We start from the raw sequence: 18,451 nt of genomic DNA, 5'->3' as shown, positions 1-18,451 counted from the left end.
CATTTGGGAAATATGGACCAGACTGTTGTTTGATGCTGTGTAGGAAAGTCAAGTACCTGATGGTCGTCTTGGTGAGGAGGGTGTAAGCGTAGAAGACAGGCGTGTAAGGGATGTCATTTCCTCGAAGATTGAAGAGCCCTGTGGAAAGGCAGCTGTTTCTTACCCATTCTTCTTTTGTGCCAGGGCAGCCCTTAAGTTGTTGAAAGGAGAGCAGGCAGTGGTTTGCAGAAAAAGAGAAGTTGTTAGAAGCATTGTGGGAGGAAGGGAAGAAGCCCTGGGACAGAGGAAGAAGGGGAAACGATTGGAATCCACCACAGAGGAGCTTGGGCAGAACAGAAGAGAGGAAGAAAATGAGATCAGATGAGATCCTGAACATCCTGAAAATCTCTGCTTACAGATTTTCATAAAGCAGGGGTAGGCATTTTGTGTGACCTGAAGCTATTTTTATACTAAGTCTGACAATGTGGCCTGGAACTGTTCACAGTCTTTCAATGAGATGTTTGTAGTCTTGACAGAAGGCTCTCATAGCCAAACCCTAAATCACCAGCCTGTTAATGTATGGATAGCTGACCACCAATTGCATTTGGGTCTACACTCAAGTTCCAAGAGGTGTGGATTGGGTAAATCTACACATAAAAGAACTTGATGCAGCAAATTCCTCACACTTCCCTATTGAGAGCTCAGTGGTGGTGGCGATAGAGCAAATGAGAAAGTTGCATGTGGGTGTGGCGGAGAAGGCATGGGGTGGATGCATTTGACATTGATGGAACACTTACAGGCTGTTTCCTCAAGACCGGAGATCAGGACTGCGGTGGGCTTCCTGTTGTGATTCTCCATCAGGGTCCGGATGTGGGAAACCTTCTCCTGCCAGGTGCTCCCTAAAGGAAAGAAAGACAAGGAGGAAGAGGACCTCTGCTGAAGACCTTGAAAAGGTCTGTGGAGGAGAATTGTTGGCCTGGAAAGCCTTTTAAGAGCTGCAGTGGTTCCCCCAAATGCAAAGAAGAGAAAATAGACTGATGTCTGCTTGGATAAATCTCCATGTCTGCTTTTATTTTGTCCCTGGAAACATTTGGGAAGATCATGTGAGCCTGAAAAACACAAAACTCTTATTCCTGCAAACTTCTGGAAGAAGGAAAACTTCCTCTCCATTCCCCAAAAAATATTTTTTGCCCTGGGAGTGGGGGGGACTGTGCCACAAAAATAGTGTGAACATATTACTGTGGCCTATATGTGGTTTACTCCTGCTTGTCTGTCATACAGACATTGGGCATCACATTGGATCCAAAGGGCAGGAGGCAAAACAGAGTTATAAAAGACAAATTAATGTAATGACATATTGAAGTTCTCCATAATTGTGGATCCCAGAAACTAAATTTACTATTTCTTCAAAATTCTTTATATTCAATCCAGAATTTTTGAAGTAACTAGTTTCTAATCAAGTTATATATAACTGATTCTTTTCTCCCAATTGCTGAAGCACAGCTACATTATGCTTATAATGCAATAAGGGTCAACATCCCTGCTTTTGTGGTGTAATTCTGTAATTGGCTCCAAAATGGTCAGATACATTTAACGTTATGGGTAAATCACTACTTAGGTGTCATTTGGTGCCAAGGCCAGTGGCATGGTGCATTATGTGTTTCTCCTCCAAGAAACTAAAAAAGAACTATGCATTTGCATTTTGGAAGAGATATGTAAAAGGTCTTTAAAAGGTTCAAAATGTTTTTGTTTAGTTATGCAAGGCTTATTTGACCTTTTTTATTTGACATATGCTTATTGTTAATTTTAAATAAAAGGTTTGCTGAACATGTTGAACTGCTCTTCTTTTTTTGATGCAGGAACTTATCATTATTAATTCTACATTATTTCTGATCCTGGAATCAGAAAAATACAAAAACATTTTTTTCTGTTAAAGAAGGAACATATCTACAGTACTTAAGTGAGGGACAGTTTAATAGGATACTTGAGAGGCCATCAAAATGGGGTGTATGGGTTGCGTGATTCCCATGGGCTGCACTTTTCCCACCCCTGGAGCAAAGTACTGCAATGCTCTCAAGCCCTGTTTTTAGTGCTCCTGCTGCCAACTGCTGGTTGGTGAGCAATTTGCTCTGTCATTGGACTAACTTGCAGCTGCAGGAATATTAAGCCAGGGCCTAACATCTCCTGTCTAAGGCCTAAATGAGCCAGCATGGTGTCGCAGTTTGAGAGCCAGATTAGGGTTTGATCAGGGTTCAAATTTGGGTTTGGCCATGGAAACCCACTGGGTGACATTGGGCAAATCACATGCTCAGCCTCAGAGGAAGGCCATGGCAAAAAACCCTTTGAAGAAATATAGGTTTGCTTTGGATCACCATAAGTCAGAAAGGACTTGAAAACACACAACTATTTGAGTGCACAGGTTTGGGCACTATCTCCTTGAGCAGCAGAAAATAAACTTGGAACTCTTTTGTACTCAGTACCCTCCATGTCCTTTATCTATGCCCTTGCTTCCTCTCTCCTTTGCCTGAATAAGAAACAGACAGCCAACTTCATTCATGACGTAAGAACCTACCAGTGAAGTTGTCTGAGAGCTGGTAGATTGTGTTGGTGGGTGGAAGAGGTCTCTGTGAACCCCATACAAGGTCCACCAGGTTGTCATTTATGTCAACAAGGATCCGATCTGAATCCTCCAGGACTTGGAGGTAGCTGTCCCAGTTATCTAAGGAAAGAGAACATGACAAGTATATAGACATAAGAGAATCATGCCAATCTCCCCATCAATTCAGGGCTGTTTTCCTTAGGCAGTGGCTGTTGGGGCAAGGAAGGGCAAGACCAATCAGCCCACTACTCAAATATGCAAAGTATAGTGGAGGATGGCAACAGAAGAAAAGGGACCATGAGACATTTCAGAGTGAGGAAAGATTACCATGCATCGCTGTCAGCCCCCTGTGACTTGAACAGATCTTGGAATAGTTTTTGTGGGCCACAACTCCCAGAATTCCTAGGACAGCATTACAATGGCTATGACAGTTGGGGTAGTCTAGAGGTTGTACTCCAAGAAGCAACTTTTCCAGGTTCAGGGTCTGAATAATCCCTAGTTGTTTTCATGTGATTCAGCTAAGAAGTGATTCTTACCAATGGAAAAAAGGTAGGGGTCCAATCCAATCCTTTTCCCAGCAGGAACTTCATTAACTATCCACTGCCCAATAGAGGGAATCCAAACTGAAAGAGAAAGGACAAACCATCAGTAACTTCCCAGTGTCTTGGTGCAGGTTGGACCATCCCAGCAGTAACTCACTCTACCGGCAACAAAGCCAGTCAGTTGTTGGAGTGACCAAAAATGATTGGAAGAACACATCCTTTCCATGTAGAAGATCCCAGGCCAAACCTTGATATCTCCAGTATGAAAACCTAGAAAGCCATTGTCACTCGGAGTAAATGGATCTTCCACAACCCAGTAGTAACTTCTAGATATATTGTACTTGTTGTTGTGTTCCTGCAAGTCTTTCCCAACAATGAAAGGCCACAAAGATTTCTGTTTGAAACCTCAGAGAATCAGTACAGACCTGGATATACCAGGGGTAGGCTATTGGTGTATTTCTAGGTGTTGGATTACAAGTCCCATCAGTCGTAGCTAGAATAGCCAATGGTGAGGGGTGATAAGACCTGAAGTCAGTTGCGGGGTCAAATGTTGTCCCCTCCATACACAGCTGAATGGATGAATGGTCTGTCTCATTAGAAGATAGTTTCCTGTGTTCTTTCTTTTTTTTCTTTTATAATATATTTTTGTTAAATATATACAGGTCATACGAGAAGACAATGAAGAAGTTAAAGAGAGGGAAATTAAATTAGGAAAAAAAGAAAACCATACGTACAGTACATCCGTTTATAAATATACAAAGTCACCAGTAATACCATATACTCAGTTTCCATTTTTCAGAATCTCTAAGACATACCTCTTCTTTCATTATCTGTTTTTCCTTTTACATCCTTCATGAAATTCTTTAGTCAAATTGCTCACCACTTTCCTTCCCACATTCTCCTCCTGTGTCCTTAAGGCAGGAAAAGGCAGGGCAAGGATTCCACTGAAGAGCTAAGTCTCTGGGCAGGTCAGGTCCAAAGTCAGCATTAGGAGTGTGGTGACATGCATGAGGGGTGTGTGTGTGTGTGTGTGTGCAAAAGTTGCCTCTCCAAATAAAAAAAATTGCCCACAGTGAACTTTTCCTTCAGTTCATAAATTTCTAGCATTGTACGTGGTGAGAAATCAAAAAATCATCCATCGCTTGAACTCTTCTGTTTGCATTCCCTTGGTCACTTGGCGAGATTATTTTCTTTGGATGCCTAAACTCTATTTCTAAATGTTCAACTGAAGTTTTGGGGTACTGAAAGAAAGTTTAATTTGGGTGGCAGAATTCCTATTTGGGGTACCCAATGACTGCTATGCCTTTGTATATGTAATGTGTATGAGGAGATGCCATGTTATTCTTTGCTGTGGGCCAGGTTAGACAACTTTCAGTAGTTAGGGGACCGTATTAACCCTCGGGGACCTTGGAGGTCCACAAATGTGATGCCATATATATGGTCCACATACAGTATGTGATTCCATATATAACTTGGGACAAGAAAGTAGAAGGTGGTGGAGAGCAGAAAGGTATGATTCAGGTGATAACCAACCTGACTTCTGCAGCTCCCAGTTGCAATCCATTTGGCGCTCAGCTTGGATCCAATAGCGGCTGTCTGTGAAGAGGGCTGCCTTCTGCAAAGTGATGACACCAGTCCCTAAGACAAACAGGTAGGAATTAATTGCTAAAATCAGGGAGATGGTGGTAGTGGTTTGAGGCTATTTTGAAAACACATTCTTTCATGCAAAATTTAGAAGAGTTACTTTAGGGTCATTCCCACTTACCGTAAAATCTGATTCCCGATCTGGCTCTCCTCCGCTATGTAAATTGATTCAAAAAGGTCCCTCATTCATACTATGAATTGGGACCTTTTTTGGAATTGATGTTTTTTGACATGATTGTCATTGCCATTGGATGGCACTCATTCCCTGGCCTTGCCTTGGCCTCTCCCCTGGCCTCTGTGCTCCGTCTCCTGGTCTCCTCTCTGTCCTCCTCCTCCTCCTCCTCTCCGCTCCCTCCCCTGGCCTTACCTTGGTCCCAGAGTAGAGTCCAGGGCATTGACAGGGCAGGAAATGGAGCATGGCAGGAAATGGGGAGGCAGCGGAGAGGAGGAGGATGGAGAGAAAGCCGGGAAACGGAGTGCAGGGGCCAGGGGAGGGAGTGAAGAGGCTGGGGAAGGATGGAGAGAAAAACGGGGTACCCGGGAGGAGGAGGAGGAGGAGGAGGAGGAGGAGGAGGAGGGGGACCCTTCTTCTTCTTCAAATCAAATTTAAAAAATGGTTTAGCAACTACTTTCAAAGGACTTTGCAAGTAGTTGCTTGACCAATCGATCAATTTTTTTGGTTATTTTTTTTTTTTAAAAAGGACCCAAAAAGGCAGCACTCAGGGTGTGTGTGACATCTCTGGGGAGGGATGGTACACACCCCTCTGCCATTTGTACCTCCCCTCAGAAAGAATCGATTCTGCTCTGGCGTTTCCACTTATTGGGCACGCTTCAGAATCAATTCTTTGGGGGGGAAAAACTACTTTCAAACTAGTGTCAGGAAACCCCGGGTTTTTACATTTGCCCCGTTGTTTTCTACCTGGAGCCGCTCAAAGGTGGATTGGAAATGGTTTCAAATGGAAACGAGGGTCATATAGTCCGAATCACGCTTCGGAGAAAATTGTAGTGGGAATGAGCCCTTTGGGATTTGTTCCCAAAAGTAACATTTCTATGTTCTGCTTCCATGTTAAAACTGTTTCCCCTGAATCTCAGTTTTGTTTTGCTGGATACGATTATCCCTCATCATGGAAAGACTACTGCACTCTGCACCTGACTAGAAACATGTGCTTCTTATTCAATCTAAGAAAGTTCTAATTAAAATTAAGTCTGGCTTCCAAATATGGAAAAGTATTTTTAAAGGCAGGCGAATGAGATTAATGTCAAGCTAGGGTGTGGATGATAGCCATTCATAGACCAAATACAGATGTACATTTCATTTCACACTCAAATTATAGATGTGGAAAATCAGATGCATAAGATTTATGTTTCTTGTTTGTTGGTTTCTATTGTTATCTTTAAAAATTGCCTACAATGACTTACACAGGACACTTTCTGGCATCTTGAAGATATTAAAGCCAGCTATTGCACCACAGCGCTTGTTATTTCAGAACTCAGTAAAGAACCATTGTTTTAACAATTGTATTTGTTATCTTTCTTTTAATTTATGAATTTCATAATGAATCGGTGGCCAGAGTAATCGTGTGCTACAATTACAAAAGGGCTTGCACAAAGCTTGGCAAAGTTAGTTTTTTTGGAACACCATCTCCCAGAATCCTCAGCCAGCCATTGTATGGCTGTAGGGAATTTTGCTGGGGGATTCAAATAACTTTTCTGAGCTGGAAATACACTGTTACTACACCAGTAGTAAATACAACATATGCTCAGATCTGCAAAAGAGCAGAAACCTTTGGCTACACTGCCACTGCCATCTGTCCTATAATGTGGCAGAGACAGTGCCTTGGCAGTGCCCAGAAAAGGAGGAACTAAAGCATGTGGGATGAACAGTAGGGCATGACCATGAAAATGACATACCTCCCACAATAAGCACATAACTTGCTGTCAGTGCCACCGTGCTTCTAAAACATGAGGCCCAGTAGATAAGGAGCAGACACACCACCTGAATAAACCCGTTACAAATTTATAACAGTCTTGCTGGAATCTAGTCTAGAATTTATAGTAATTTCCTTTCAGACTAATCATATGTTTTGTATAAGCATTCATTCTACTTACACCTTACATCCATCTTATTTTGCAGAATTCCATAATCGGGAACCATTCCTCTTCTATTTCATTCATATCTTTATTATTCAGGTGACAGGTCAGTTTATCCATTTCTATCATCTCTAATAATTTCATTAGCCAATCATCTAATGTGGGCATTTCTTGATTTTTCCATTTTTGAGCAATTACTATTCTGGCCACTGATATCAAATATAGCGTAATGCGCCAATATTTCTTTTCAATCTGGTGTGGGACCTTATTCAGCATATTTAAAAGATAAACCAACAAAGATCTGAGGCAGTTTTGTATACCTTTGCAATTTTATTAGGTTTTAGATGCTATCTCTGTTTCATTTTCCAGTAATTTTCTCTTAAATTTTGAGATTTCGTAAATATTAGCAATTTAATTCTGGAGTATTTCCAACTGTCTAAGACAAGTCAATATTTCGCCCACAGTACGATGTCCAGCCCCATCAATTTTTGTTGGATAGCCAGATCTGCTGAGGAACACTCTATCCGACCCAAACAGATTCCCAAGGAGATGGACATAAGGATTTAGAGATGTGTGCATGGAGCTGCTTGGTGTTGGCTCTGGAAACCACATGTTTTGACTACAGAGGCTTTGCCAGCTTATCATGGAGATGAGATGTAGTTATCCAGTGTCAAGTGTAACCTTCATATGCTCAGATGTGCTCTTGTTTTTACATTTCCTCACGTTTCTAGGGCTGGAATTTCACATTCCCATCAGGTACTGGTTTTGATTCCTTGTGAATAACAGCATATAGGGTCTGTAGGATTTGGGTGGCTAGTGAAAGCTGGTCAAGGAAGGTGGATGGCGGGTTTGAAAGGGTACTCACCTGATGATCCTGTGAAGCCTGTCATCCAAGATAGTCTTTTGTCCCGTTCTGCAATATACTCACTCTAGGAAAAAGACAAGTTCGGAAACTAAGCAGTTTATCACATGGGAGAGAAAATGTGATTTAAACTAACCCCCTTCCTCTCCTGCAAAAGCGAAATGATTATCAGATGACATCCAGTTTAACCATTTTAAAAAAAATAGAAAAAAGAGAAGGATACATTTTTTTAGTTCTGATATGTCTTGGAAATAAAAAGAAACCCATTTGGGTTGAGAATACAGTGGGACTTTGTTATCCGCTGGGGTTTGGTTACAGGATCCCCCTTGGATAACAAAATCTTTGGATACTCAAGTCCCATTAAATATAATGGCAGAGCAAAATGGTGTCCCTTATATAAAATGGCAAAATCAAGGTTTGCTATTAGGAATTTATACTTTTTGGGAATATTTTCAAGCCGTGGGTGCTTCAATCCGTGGATAAAAAATCCGTGGATAAGGAGGGCTGACTGTAATATGTTGCAGCTGCTCCTGGGAAGTATCAAAAAACAGTCCAGGACACCAGAAATGTTGCTTGGATATTAAAACAAGCAAACAAGCAAACAACCAAACCCTGAGAACTGCAATAATACTACATCTTCCAGCAACCTCTGAAAATTTTGGCCTCATCTGGCAGAACCAATTATGTTCATGTCATCAGAACCAGCAAAGGAAATAAATTATTTCAAAACGCCTAAAATTCTTTGCCAGTTTTGCATGGATGCTTATATCAGAAATAACAAGGTGTCATATTAAAAAACAGTTTAAAATATAGACACTCATATATGCATATATCATACTGGCAATATATCCTGTATGGTTTTATAAGTTATATGTCATTATTTGCCAATAAATCTTAGTGTGTATCCAGATCCTGCTCCTTGCTCTGCAAACATGTCAACTTCCCCTTGTATACTCAGCCACAGCTTTTCTCTGGATACAGAAAAAAAAAATGCAGATAGGAAGCTGCTGTTTAGAAATGATCTTCACTTCTTCCAGATGTGCTCAGGCTAAGGCTTCAGAAACCTATTTGGGAAATGAGGTGCTCACAGAATTCTGCAGAAAAAGGCTCTAGACTAAGGTAAAGGGAATTTGTTGGAAAATCAATCCAATACCTGGATGGGTATTTCTCAAATGCAATAATTCAGCTTCCCTAATCTCCTACCATTGCCAGTAACCATGACACAAAGACTGTAGACTTGTACAAGACATCTGGAAACTCTGCATCTGAGGAAGTCCAACACTGCAAGGAATTTCAGTAGCCTGATCATAGGAGAGATGCTGCGTCCTTTGTCTTACCATGTGTGCATCTGTGGCAGGGACAATATAGGCAGAGAGGTTGTAAGACTGCATGTGATGCCGCAGGATGCTCAGCCGCTCGCTTGTATTGATCACTGTAGGAGGTAAGTACTGACATCACAAAGAAAGATATCATCAGCACAGCATTGTAATTGTGGAACCTATAGCAATAGCAATAGCAAGTACATTTCTATACCACTTATCAGTGAACTAGCATTCTCTAGGCCATTTCCAATGGGTAAGCCAATTGCCCCCAACAAGCTGGGTACTCATTTTACTGGCCTATGAAAGGATGGAAGGCTGAGTGGACCTTGGAGCCCTCTTCTAGGATAGAACTTACAACCTTGTGGCTGCAGTACCAGCATTTAACCACTGTGCCACCAGGTTCAAATTCATATTTGGTTATGCTTGGGTAACCTTGGACCAGTTGCTATCTCACAACCTAACCTATCTTACAGGCTTGTTTTAAGGATAAAATGGGTGAAAAGGAGAGCAAGCAGAGAGGAGAGAACTGGGGAACACACTGTTGCTTACTCAGTGTTAGGTCAAGGTCCCAAAACAACACTAACATTTTGGTTGGTCTAGGGCTCTAGGCTAGACACCATTCACTCTGGAAAAGGTTGTGAAATCTCATTAAAAATGCATGTAGAAACACATCAGGATCATAGCTTAAGTCAGAACTAGGCAGGCAAGTGGAAGGAAGGATGCCCTATTGCCAATGATGAAGTAAAGTTCAACTAATCAGTTACTCAGAGCTGATGCTAGCGGGGCAAATCTGGGAGCTGTCATCCAAAAAAGTAAAATTTCAAGACACTGCAGTCAGCTAACTGTATGTAGAGGGGAGGCTGCCATTTTGCCTTTACTTCAGGCATCAAAATGTCTTGGTCCAGAGTTGGCACACAGAAACACAAGACCAACTCTGCCATTAGGCCTTACAGTTAGGCAGCTGCAGAGAGGAATGGAGTAGTGGCTAGGTTTTGGAGGGCAGAACTATGTCTCTGCTACATGCCCCACCTTGTGTCTCCTGAGCTAGTCTGCTCACTCAGAGGCAGCGTAGAACATTGACTGACCTGTCCCTTGTTTTGAAGAAGTAACTGACAGTCCATGTAGCTTCTCTACACAGCATGGAAAAGGAGACCATCTTGTCCTTTGTCTCAGGCAGCAAAATGTCTTGGATTCTCTCCCTCCCTCCCTCCCTCCTCTCACCCACTGACGTACCCTCCCACATTAGACTTGTGGTGTTACAAGATTTTACCGGAGGAGTTGCTGTACAGTTTCTGGTGTCTTTCGATGATCCAGACATTTTTGGCTTGGGATAACCTGTCACATAGCCTAGAGTGGAAAGAAAGAAAACTCAGAATACAAAAAGAAACTTGCTGCTTTGGGGGACTAAGGGAGCCAGCCAGCCTGCTCCTCAGTAGCCGTCTCTGTTCTGCTGCCATTGTTTGCTTAGAAAAATGGACGTAAGGAAGAGGCTTGTTATTTGTGGAGTGACTCTGTGGATTACTGCCAGCACATTTCCGTGTGTATCTCTGCCTCTAAAAAGGCTGCAGCCTTACTTTCTTTTATTTTTAAAAAAAGGATAGATAAAGGACAGGGATCAAATATCATAGACAGGGTGGATATGCAGCAAGTGCCCCAGCAGTTATTCTCAAGAGTATACTGAAAAATAACAAATTACCATAATTTTTATATCCTTGCAAAAATATGAATGTACATCCCTATCCTTGTAAGATGCTGGATCCTAAGGTTTTGTTTTGCTTTGATTTTTAAAGGCAGGAGCAATAAGATATGGCTAGGTGCCTTTGCAAGTGGATGCTTTACACTGGACTAATTCCCACATGGCCAGGATAAACCTTGCTGACTACCAAAGGCACCAACTGGCTCTATTGCTACCTCTTGCATTTGGAGATAAGCAGGTTCTTCCGGTAGCCATCACACAGTGGCGCTCCGACTGTTTATATCCATGAAAGCTCATGCTGAAGTAAATACCAGTTAGTCTCAAAGGTGCTGCCACATTTCTTCTCTCTCTTTCCTGTATTCCTTTTTATGATGCAACTGACTAACATAGCAACTTCTCTGCAATCTATTAGCAGAGTGAGGCAATTGTCTTTAGCAGGAGATATTGAGAAATAACACTAGTGACACAGACACACCCCTGCCATTTCTTCCACCCACTTTCTGTTCTGCATGTGTCTTAAATCCTTCAAACTAACCTGCAGGAATGGAAGAAGACACCATCCCATTGTTTGATGTTGTGTGCCTTTAAGTCGTTTCTGACCTATGGTGATCCTAAGGCAAACTTATCATGTGGGTTTCTTGGCAAGATTTGTTCAGAGGTTAGCCATTGCCTTCCCCTGAGGCTGAGAGCATGTGACTTGCCCAAGGTCACGCATTGGGTTTCATGGCCGAGCTGATGCCAAAAGGTTCAGTCTACTTTGCTTGGGGTGGAGGATGGGCTGAAGCATCAAATGAAGCCATTCAGTCCTATGTATGCGTTACCAGAACTGACAATACCACTTCAAGACTGTGGAGGAAACCACATTTTTAATGCTCTACTGTGTAAAACACAACTCCAGTGCAAGTAGAAAACTAACACGGTAACCAATATGTTAAACTTTCTCTCTGATTTAGATTTAACTTGCAGCATGCTTGCATCCTCAGTTATAGTCTGAAGTGCTGCATCTATTCAACCACCTTCTTCTGCAGCCTCCATAGACCAAGTCGCTGTGTGATGTTTCTTCAACAGCTTATTCATACATCTAATTTATGATGTATAAACTGGACGTACTGTATGATCCAAAGGTTGCTGCAGTGACAAATGTGCATACAGAATCCAGCCTAGGGTCCTTAGTAGCTTGGTCTGCTAAGGTCACTTGCCTTGCACTTATCTGATCTGAAAGTGCCTGAAACTTTCAAGGTTTCTGATCCTGCTAGGAGAGGAAGATAGAGTGGTACAGTTGGCCCTTCATATACACATGGATTTGTTATACACTGATTTAAGCATTCACAGTTTGAAAATGTTAAAAAAAAGTATAAATTTCAAATATCAAACCTTGATTTCCATTATATTTAATGGGACTTGAGCATCCACAGATTTTGTTATCCATGGGGGATCTTGGAACCAAACCCCAGCGTATAACAAGGGTCCACTGTACTGTACTGACTTTACTGGATGTATAAGTCATCCTTAGCAGCACTGAGCTTGGCTTCCAGTAAAGAGTGTGTGGGTCATCCCATCAGGAAGGATGGCAAGGGACTCATTGCAGATGTGCCACGTTATTCCTTTTGGCAGCAGGCAGAAGCTGACATAATCTAAACAGCATACAGTTTTTCCTGGCCCTGTGCTTTTAAGAGCTGGATGGGGACAGGCAGAAATTAAACAGGGAAATTTTCCCCAGCACTTTTATCTCCATGCCAAGGAAGATCTAACTTTCCTATTTAGCTTTCTATGTGCCATCCTGCAAAAGGCATATGAGCAGGGTCAGTGAAAAAAGTTGGTGATCCAACCTAGAAGAAATGGGACTTGGTTGCTTGGAAAAAGAAGAGCATATAGAAAGCTCATGCAATAAGAGTATTCAGAAAACACATGTATGTACAGTATTCACTGCAAAACTGGATAAAAGATTTGACATGTTGAGCAGTGGGAATATCACTTTTTATACTAGCCAACGAACAGTGTAGTCGATTCTTTACTCAGAAAAAGTTGTCAGCTTTTAACCTGATTATATTAGTTAATGTAGTATCTGAGGCCTGAGACAGACGGGCCAAAAGGGGTGTGGTGGCGGCGATACTAGGGTTCCAGACGGCGCAGAAACCGCATGGTCTGGAACCCTGGTATGTAATGGCGGTGGCCTGATGGCGGTGTCCGTCCACACGGGTACCGCCATCTTGACATAAGGGATGCACAGCATCCGCACATCATTGCGCGTCCGTTACATCACGAGTGCGCCATTGGTGATACATCTTTTTGTATCACAAACATCATCTCTGCAAGTGTCCGGAAAGCTAAAACTGCAAATCCAGTGCAGTAAGTGACTATTCAAAAAAATCTATCCTTCTCTCATCCTTTGAGGGATAGGGAGATGACACACAGCATGCTACTAAAACTTCATAGCAGCAATTCATGCAGTCTCACAGGCTTGGTATGCAGACTGCATAGTTCTTGGCTATTTTGGGTACAGGGTGAACTATAGGGCTTGTATTTTCCCACTTACCATTCAAATGTGCATGACCTGGAGTTGGCCTTGATTGGACAAGGCTGGCCCTACCATTAGGCAGCATGGTCAAGGAAGAGCATTTAAATACTAGAGAGCTATGTGTGGCAGGTGGCTTTCTAGGCATCCTTCTAAACTGGTGCAGTGGAGAACGCTGTTCCCTCACCAATGTCAATAAGGATTCTTCTGCTCATGAAATAAGGGCAGGATGTCATTAAATGGCAGAAAATTATTTAATTTGTTGTTTATTGTTGTATTTTTACTGCAAGGGGGATGTTTGCGGGTTTTCCTGCCTCAGTTGCTAAAACATCTCCTCTGGCTTTGAGTAATTTATTTATTACCATTTATCTAAATATTTATATTGCGCCCTCTGTCTAAAAATTTCAGGGCGGCATACAATAAAACCAGCCTGACTAAGGAATTTATCACTGGCAAATAAACCAGTTTACCTCTTCCAGCTTACATTCTGGATCTGGGATGCCCTCAGATGTTATCATACCTAAATTGCTAGTGATCTAGTCGGGATGCTGCTGCCTGGATGCATCCCAGGTCGAAACTTTGCTCAGCCGGCCAATTTTTGAGATTGAAAACTCCCCAACTTTGAAAAAATACTGGCTGAGAGCGGCTTCAATCCAGGATGCAACTGGGCAGTGGCATCCCAGCTAGATTGGTGGTTGTTTAGATATGATAACATCTGGGGGCATCGGAGATCCTGAATTGAAGTCGGAAGAGATAAGCTGGTTTATTTTCCCAAGCAATAAGCTCATATATTAAACAATACAGCATCATCCATAATCCACAAAACAGGGATACCTTTATTGGGCCAACCAAAATGCACATGATACACATTGCAAGCTTTCAAAGCTCCACGCAAATGTATCCTGTACATTTTGGTTGGCCCAGTAAAGGTATCCCTGTTTTGCGGTGTTAGAATAAAATGTTAAAAGTTTTTTTTTGAAGCTAAGAGAATTTTAAACAATTTAACAAGTAAAGCAGAAAGGTTAAAATGAGTTCCAACAGTTTAAATGAGTTAAAACCATGTAGATGTGAAAGTTTGTGTAATATGAACTTTGACTTGGCTTGAGCAGGGGTACTATTTGCTGCTCTGCCTTTAAAAGCTGCAAAATGGGTAGAGTAATAAGAGTTAGTTTTATTGATAAGATTAGTGAATGGGGGGAACTCGCTATCTTCGAGGAAGTCCATGTTAGTAGTAGCTAATATAGTTGAATGATTAGGTAATTTAACTACTTGTAAAGAACTAATGCAATTGAAGTTTGATGTATGTAATATTTTAATGATTAATAAAGTTTTTTAAAAAGTTGGAAAATGTCTGGTTCTTGGTGGAACTGTCTCTTCAAAAGCATGCATGGAGTTTCCAAGCACAAACCTATCTGTGCTTTGTAATACTGTACATGCACAGCGCAACTAGAAAAGAAGTGTTGGCAGAAAAAAAATTGTGGACTGAACAAGTTACTGCTGATTTGCCTCTGCAGTTTTACCGCCAACTACTTTCACTTGATTATATTTTGCTGATCCCAAATATTTTGCTGCTGGAGGTGTATAAACCTAGCAAATTATGGGCCCAACTCATACTTCGCATTACTCAAAGCAAATCAAGATTTGAGGCAAACAAATTCACAAGTGTTTTTCCTGTCAGAAAAATACAAAAGATATAATAAATTAAGGGGCTCGACCAACCACCCCAAAGGGGTGGCCTGCAGCTGCTCCTTTCCTCTCTGGATTGGGGCTGCGGCAATCTCACGCCGTGGACCTGATCTGGCCTTTCGAGGGTGCAAAAAGGAGCCACAAAAAGCTTGAAAGGGCACCATAGTTTCGGCAATGCGGATATATAGTGCTCGTTTGGTGCTGCATCATCTAGACGCAGCACTGGAGGTGCGCCATGATGCTGATGCTCTGGAGGGTGGGGTCGAGTGTGTGTTGTGAGGACACTACACACCAACTCTGCCCCCATGCTGGCGCAAAGTGCCGGTCTGTATAGGGCCTAAATCACTAGTAATTTGCTGTCTTTCTTGACACTGTCTAATGAGGGGAAGAAGCTGCAGAGAAGAACTGGTAGGTGGGAGAAGTGTTAAGCACTCCCAACCAATTTTTCTCCCCATCCCTGGATCACTGATATCATTCAGGTGAAGCTCTGGTGCTGCAATAAACTACAATTCCCAGAATTCCATATCCTTGAGCCGTGGCAGTTAAAGTGGTGTCAAATGGGATTATTGCTGCAGTGCAGATGCAGCCTATCTAATTGCATGATTGGGAAGGAACTCTGCATTACATTGGATTTACATTAACATTAGGGTGCAACAGCTGATTTTTGATCTCGTGAAAAAGCAGGAAATGTTATCAACACATTAGAACATATTATTATTCCCAGAGTTTTGTGAGTCTTCTGTCTCAGATGACAGGATAATTTGGCTGCATTAGCTACTATGTACCTTGAGTTGGTAATGCAGGTGGCACCATTTTCTGCTTTGCATTAGACAGCCAACTGTTTTGGGCCAGCTCTGGTGCAATGTGTAGTTCTGCTCTGAGCCTGTGTGCCAACACAAACAAGCTCAACTTGCTAAGAACTGCTGCAGAAAAGCAAGATGGCACCCACACCAGCATACGTACCATGAAGAGGAAGAAGTAGGGAAATCCAGACCCACAAGATACCAGAGGAACAGACCATGATGTTTTTTCTCAGACTGGAGACCTCACCAAGCTGTGGTTTCTGAAGAAGGTTAAAAAAAATCAGCCTCAGAGTTTCCCTCTGTCAATGTCCAAGTCTTGTTGTTAAAGATGTTAGAGCAGTATAAGAACGCCTGTTAACCTTCCAGATACTATAGCTCGCTATGCCCCAGAGATCAGATTCTATTCACCAGATAAAACAAACAGATAACAAGGCACATGACAGAGACACAAAGTCCAAATGTAAGGCAGCTGAAAGTCCACTGTCTCTTGGAACTTTTTCTGGAGATTTACATTGATTTATTTTCTTTTAGGCCTAAAGCAAGACTGCTTTAATCTGAGGACAAAACTAGATGTTAGCAGATTATATTGCCAAACTTGTGCTTGCTGAAAAAGAAGATGAACTGGGACAGGGAAGGGCCTCTGTAGGTAGGAACTAACTGACAAGTACACATGTAAATGCATGTGTGCTTAATATGGATCTCTCTGGCTTTCCTTACCTCTTCATGGGATGCATCTATCCCATAAAAACAGAGTTTGGGAAAGTTAGGTTTTGAACTATAGCTCCCAGAATTCCCCAGCCAGGTTGCCACATGAGCATGCTAGGATGCCTAAAATGTATGGTCTGCATACAACCTGCAGATGTGAACAGGATCCTTGGAAAAGCAAGAGCCACTACATGTTGCAAGACTGTTGTCCTTTGTTATCTCAAAGATCATGCCTCCATGCAGGGTAACCATTCATTTGATATAAACTTAATGTTAAAGTGGCTGTCACAAGGTTTAAAGCTGGAGGGAGTCCCAGTATGGAGGAAGCAGCTTGACTTGCTTGATATAAGGAGTTCCCATAGGCTCAGCATGGGAGCACTTAGTGCAAAGCCCAGAGAAATCTGCCAGTGATCGAAATCTGCATTCCCTCATCAATGGAAATAATAGCGTGTGCAATACTTGTGCTTGCAAGTAAATAGAAATTCAAGAGTACCTCCCTTTAGGAGAGATATGCCTTTGTAAAGGGACATCTGTGTAGATGGCCGGGCTAGTCTCCACTTCCTTGCTGATTCTCTCATCTGGAAAACCCATCTCAGTCCCAAAATTGCTCCAGGATAGACTGTGCCGTATAAAGGTACCCATTCAAGCAGTTCCAATTCAGGCTTAGTTGAGGTCAGACAGACACCTTGTCAGTACAGTGGGACCTTGGAGTTTATCGCACACATTTTCCAGCCCAAACAATGCACTGGATGGGATTGGGCTGGAATGGAGGAAAATGAGTTTTAATGTATGCAGAATTGCTGCTGCCCTGCTGTCTGACCATGATCCATCCCCAAGCAGTACTCTGGCAGCCAATTTTGGTACTACAAAAGCTTTCTGTCTTACCAAAATCAGCTGCTAGAGCACTGTTTGGGGATGGATCATAGTCAGATGGCAGCGCAGCCGTAATTTTATGTGCAGTAAAACCCGTTTCCCCCCATTCCAGCCCGATCCCGTCCAGTGCACAGATTGGGCTGGAAAATGTGTGCGATAAACTCCCTTGTTATCCGCTGGGGTTTGGTTCCAGGGTCCGCCATGGATAACAAAATCCATGGATGCTCAAGTCTAATTAAATATAATGGAATAGCAAAATAGTGTCCTTTATATAAAGTGGAATTTATACTTTTTTGGAATATTTTCAAGCTGTGGATGCTTGAATCCATGGATAAAAAATCCATAGATAAGGAGGGCCTACTGTATCTCCCTTGACTCCTCAGCACTGCTGGAGCCACAGGCAGCTGCTGAGCCATTTCACTTCACACAATTCCTGATTGAAACCTCTGCTTCTGGAGCTGGTACAGTTTCATCCACACTACTAAGTGGCCCTGTTCCATTTGCCCCCATGTGCCTCATTCAGATAACTCTACTTCTCTCTCTGGGTCTGTCTCCCTTCTCCTCTCTCCTCGCCTGAGTTGTTGTCTCTCTCTCTGCACCCTCCTCTGGCTTGGTTTTCATCCCTTTCAGTGGAGCTCTTGATGGAGCCGGAAAGACAGTGATGAAAGGCAATGTCGGCAGGCAAGAGGCAGAGCAGCAACAGGCAATTTTTAAAATCACCAGTCATTTAAAAAACCTGCCCAGGTAGAAATCTTATCTCTGAAACAGGGGATATGTCCAGGAAAAGGAGGACATATGGTAACCCTACCATAGCTTTTCCAGCTCTGGGCTATAATTTACCTTTGGAAACAGGATGTCAGAGTTGGTCCAAGACATTTTGCTGCCAGAGACAAAGATGGAAGACCTTCTCATTCCATGTCAAAGAGCTGAATCGACTGGGAGCTGGATCTTTTTTCAGCACAGGTGATGGAAAACAGCTGAAGGCAGTAGTCCAGCTTGGAGGTAGAGGACAAGCCATGTCTGTCAAAGCTCACCTTCTTCCAACACATGTTGCCTGAAGCAGCTACCTCACTGCCCAATGGTAAGGCACAGCCAGCCCCAAGGACATTGTACATTTGATTAAACTGGATGTAA

The 18,451-nt window shown here is 42.4% G+C and overlaps 1 protein-coding gene across 3 annotated transcripts in view; it reads right to left on the bottom strand.

Moving 5' to 3' along the window:
* Window positions 1-16,146, bottom strand: part of XPNPEP2 (X-prolyl aminopeptidase 2) — a 34,739-nt gene extending 18,593 nt beyond the window's left edge. Inside the window, exons 1-9 of one of the 3 annotated variants that reach the window (XR_006105004.1) lie at window positions 15,900-16,146; window positions 10,310-10,386; window positions 9,055-9,165; window positions 7,721-7,784; window positions 4,654-4,758; window positions 3,115-3,201; window positions 2,552-2,698; window positions 777-878; window positions 57-138 (exon numbers count right to left, since the gene is read on the bottom strand). Coding sequence is in view for 2 of the 3 variants with exons in the window: in XM_042479093.1 (XP_042335027.1) it covers window positions 57-138; window positions 777-878; window positions 2,552-2,698; window positions 3,115-3,201; window positions 4,654-4,758; window positions 7,721-7,784; window positions 9,055-9,165; window positions 10,310-10,386; window positions 15,900-15,957 (833 nt within the window). In the remaining variant the exon portion in view is untranslated. The remainder of the gene's footprint in view (window positions 1-56; window positions 139-776; window positions 879-2,551; window positions 2,699-3,114; window positions 3,202-4,653; window positions 4,759-7,720; window positions 7,785-9,054; window positions 9,166-10,309; window positions 10,387-15,899) is intronic. The other 2 variants (XM_042479093.1, XM_042479094.1) reach the window with 2 other exon arrangements.
* Between the last annotated feature and the right edge of the window lie 2,305 nt (window positions 16,147-18,451).

This window comes from Sceloporus undulatus, chromosome 7, assembly GCF_019175285.1.
Source record: "Sceloporus undulatus isolate JIND9_A2432 ecotype Alabama chromosome 7, SceUnd_v1.1, whole genome shotgun sequence".
In the NCBI taxonomy this organism is placed as follows: Eukaryota; Metazoa; Chordata; class Lepidosauria; order Squamata; family Phrynosomatidae; genus Sceloporus; species Sceloporus undulatus.
This window is presented reverse-complemented; position numbering and strand designations above follow the sequence as displayed.